The sequence below is a fragment of the Fukomys damarensis genome, unplaced genomic scaffold (assembly GCF_012274545.1).
Source record: "Fukomys damarensis isolate Sample0158 unplaced genomic scaffold, DMR_v1.0_HiC HiC_scaffold_17, whole genome shotgun sequence".
In the NCBI taxonomy this organism is placed as follows: Eukaryota; Metazoa; Chordata; class Mammalia; order Rodentia; family Bathyergidae; genus Fukomys; species Fukomys damarensis.
This window is the reverse complement of record NW_022900929.1, coordinates 35,289,496-35,292,063: the sequence shown is the minus strand read 5'-3', so window position 1 is coordinate 35,292,063 and position 2,568 is coordinate 35,289,496. Positions and strand designations below refer to the sequence as shown.

At 54.9% G+C, this 2,568-nt stretch overlaps 1 protein-coding gene across 1 annotated transcript in view; it reads left to right on the top strand.

The window, feature by feature from the left end:
- Positions 1-1,614, top strand: part of Dll4 (delta like canonical Notch ligand 4) — an 11,471-nt gene extending 9,857 nt beyond the window's left edge. The window contains exons 14-15 of the mRNA XM_019207557.2: positions 47-155; positions 533-1,614. Of these exons, the coding sequence (XP_019063102.2) occupies positions 47-155; positions 533-538 (115 nt within the window). The 3' untranslated portion in view covers positions 539-1,614. The remainder of the gene's footprint in view (positions 1-46; positions 156-532) is intronic.
- Positions 1,615-2,568: the final 954 nt, after the last annotated feature.

Below are 2,568 nucleotides of genomic sequence, written 5' to 3'. Positions count from 1 at the left end.
CCCTCCCTCCCTCCCTCCCTCACTCCCCTGTCTTGTATTCCCTCAGTGAAAAGCCAGAGTGTCGAATATCAGCGATATGCTCCCCCAGGGAGTCCATGTACCAGTCTGTGTGTTTGATATCAGAAGAGAGGAATGAATGTGTCATTGCCACGGAGGTGAGTGCTGAGCTCCCCGCTACTGCCAAAGTGTCCACTCCTGCTTTGTGTGGATGGGACAGAGACCTGGCCACTCTCACCCCCAGGTCCTCTCCTGCGGTGGGGGTTGGAGCCCCTCTTTGGCAGGCACATTCAGGGGGTTATGAGGGAGTGACTGAGGGTATGAAACAGGAGCCAGGGGCACACCTGGCCTGGTCTCCCCTGCAGTGTTGGGTCTGGGCAGGCAGTGCGATCCCTGGCCTGATCCTGGGTACTGTTTCCCAGGTGCTAGTAGCTGAGGATGCCTTCTCACTGGTTCCCTCTAGGCATGTGTATGTGGCATCCCCACTGGTTTCCCCCACTGGCCTGACCACTTCCACACTCTTAATTCTTCTCAGGTATAAGGCCCATGCCGGCCCAGGACACCCCAGCTTTGGCCCAGCGGCTGGACCTTCCTTCTGCACTGTTTACATTGCATCCTGGATGGGACGTCTCTCGCACTGTGCTGCTCTCAGGAGGAGGAGGGGATGGCAGGAACTGGATGGACTGTGAACTTGCCAAGACACGCATAACCCCTGTGTACCTCCGGGTGTCTGCTGGCATTACATGGCAGCTGTGCCAGCCAGGGGAGAAGAACAGAGAGGAGAGGTGCCACTTCGATCTGCCCTGCCAGCAGTGGCCTTTGGAGGCACCTTCTGGGGCTCTGGCCTGTTTTCCAGGGAGAGTAGCAGTGGCTTCATGAGGCTTGGAGCTGCTGTGGCCTCCACTGGCATCTATGTTTCCAAAAGTGCCTTTGTCCCAGGCTCCATAGTGACAGCTGGGCCCAAATCAGAAAGAAGAGGAGACCAGTAAGGGCAGGGCCTCCTGTGGGCAGGAAAGCCCCTGGGTGCGGCTCTTGGCAGGGATTGGCCTGCAGGTGAGGCGGGCATTCCATGGGGCAAGGAGTACTTTGGGCCCTTTGTCCCCAACCACTGCACGTGGGCTTTGCTCAGAAGTCTACCCAGCCCCTCCCTGGCCTGTGCATTTGGAATAATCTTGGTTCCACCACCTTCTGGCCTTGGGTGCTCTGGGCTCCACAAGCAGATGGATGTAAGGCCTGCCCTTCTCCAGCCAGCGGGTGCCTGGCCTGAGGAGCTCAGGGCAGTTCTGTTGGGGATTCCAATGAGGGAGGAAGCAGGCCTGCTGCCACCGGGGCCTTCCCTCCCGCAAACCCATTCCTGCGACTTCGAGCCTGGGCTCGGCCCATGCCCACCACTGCCCCCAGAAGCCGATCTTCAGAAATCAATAATATGAGTTTTTATTTTGTTTGTTTTTTTAGTTTATTTTGGAATCTAGTATTTCAATAATTTAAGAATCAGAAGCACTGGCCTTTCTACATTTTATAACATTATTTTGTATATAATGTGTATTTATAATATGGAACATGTGTACAGGAGTTTACTTCTTGGGTCCTGTCTTTGTGATAGCAGAGTGGGAATCCTCTCCCCATCTTCTCACCCCAGAGGACTCTTAAACCTCATTCTCATGTTGTTGCCAAGTGCCCCTCCGGAACCCCTGCAACCTAGGGACACATTTGGATTGGTGTATTGTGAGAAGGGCCTTTGTACCCACTTGGTCCCTGGGGAGCCCAGCCTCACCCATCTGGTCCCAGCCCGGGCCAGCCTTCCTTGCCTGATGGCTTCGAGGTTGGTTGCTATTTCCCGCTGTCCCCTTTATGCTCCTACCATTCCTGGGAGAATGCTCCTCTTGCTGGACTCTCCTCTCACACTGGAAGAAGTTTATGGAGCTCGCTGTCCTCTACGAGTTTGCTGTTATTCAAAAGGATTCCCTCATCAGACAACAGGGCCTCTGAGCCATGAGGACATCTGGGTCCTTCATCCCTGCTCTTAGCCCTTGTGGGGAACTGGTGTGGGGGATCTCCTTGGGGTCATCCGCCTTGCAGCTGGCCGAGAGCAGAGGGTTTGGGTGCTTTGTCTGCCCAGAGCTGCTGGACTTGATTGTAGACTGGGTTCCTCTGGCTGAGGTGCTAATGAGGGAGTTTCCAGTCTACTTGATGCCCGGCTTCCTCTGAGGCACAGGATAGTCCCTAAGGTGCCACAGTCCTCTCTCTGTAGCCACAAACATAACCCCTTGGGAAGTAAATGATGACAGCATGAGCCATTGACAAAAATCTGAGCAATGCTCTTAGCCTGTCCACAGTAAAGTGAAACAGAGCCCCAGATGCTTTGCCCTGAGTATGGTTCAACACACAGCGAACTTGTCTCCCCTTTCTCCTTGCTGTGTCCGCAGTACGCCAGCCCCAGACATGGGTGCTCATGCCAGGGCCCAGGGGCACACACATGCTCCTCGCCTTGCCCATTGCTCCTTGTTCCCTTCCCTGCACACACAGGGTATCAAACAGGAAAGGATTCAGGGAACTGTTCCCACAGCCTGA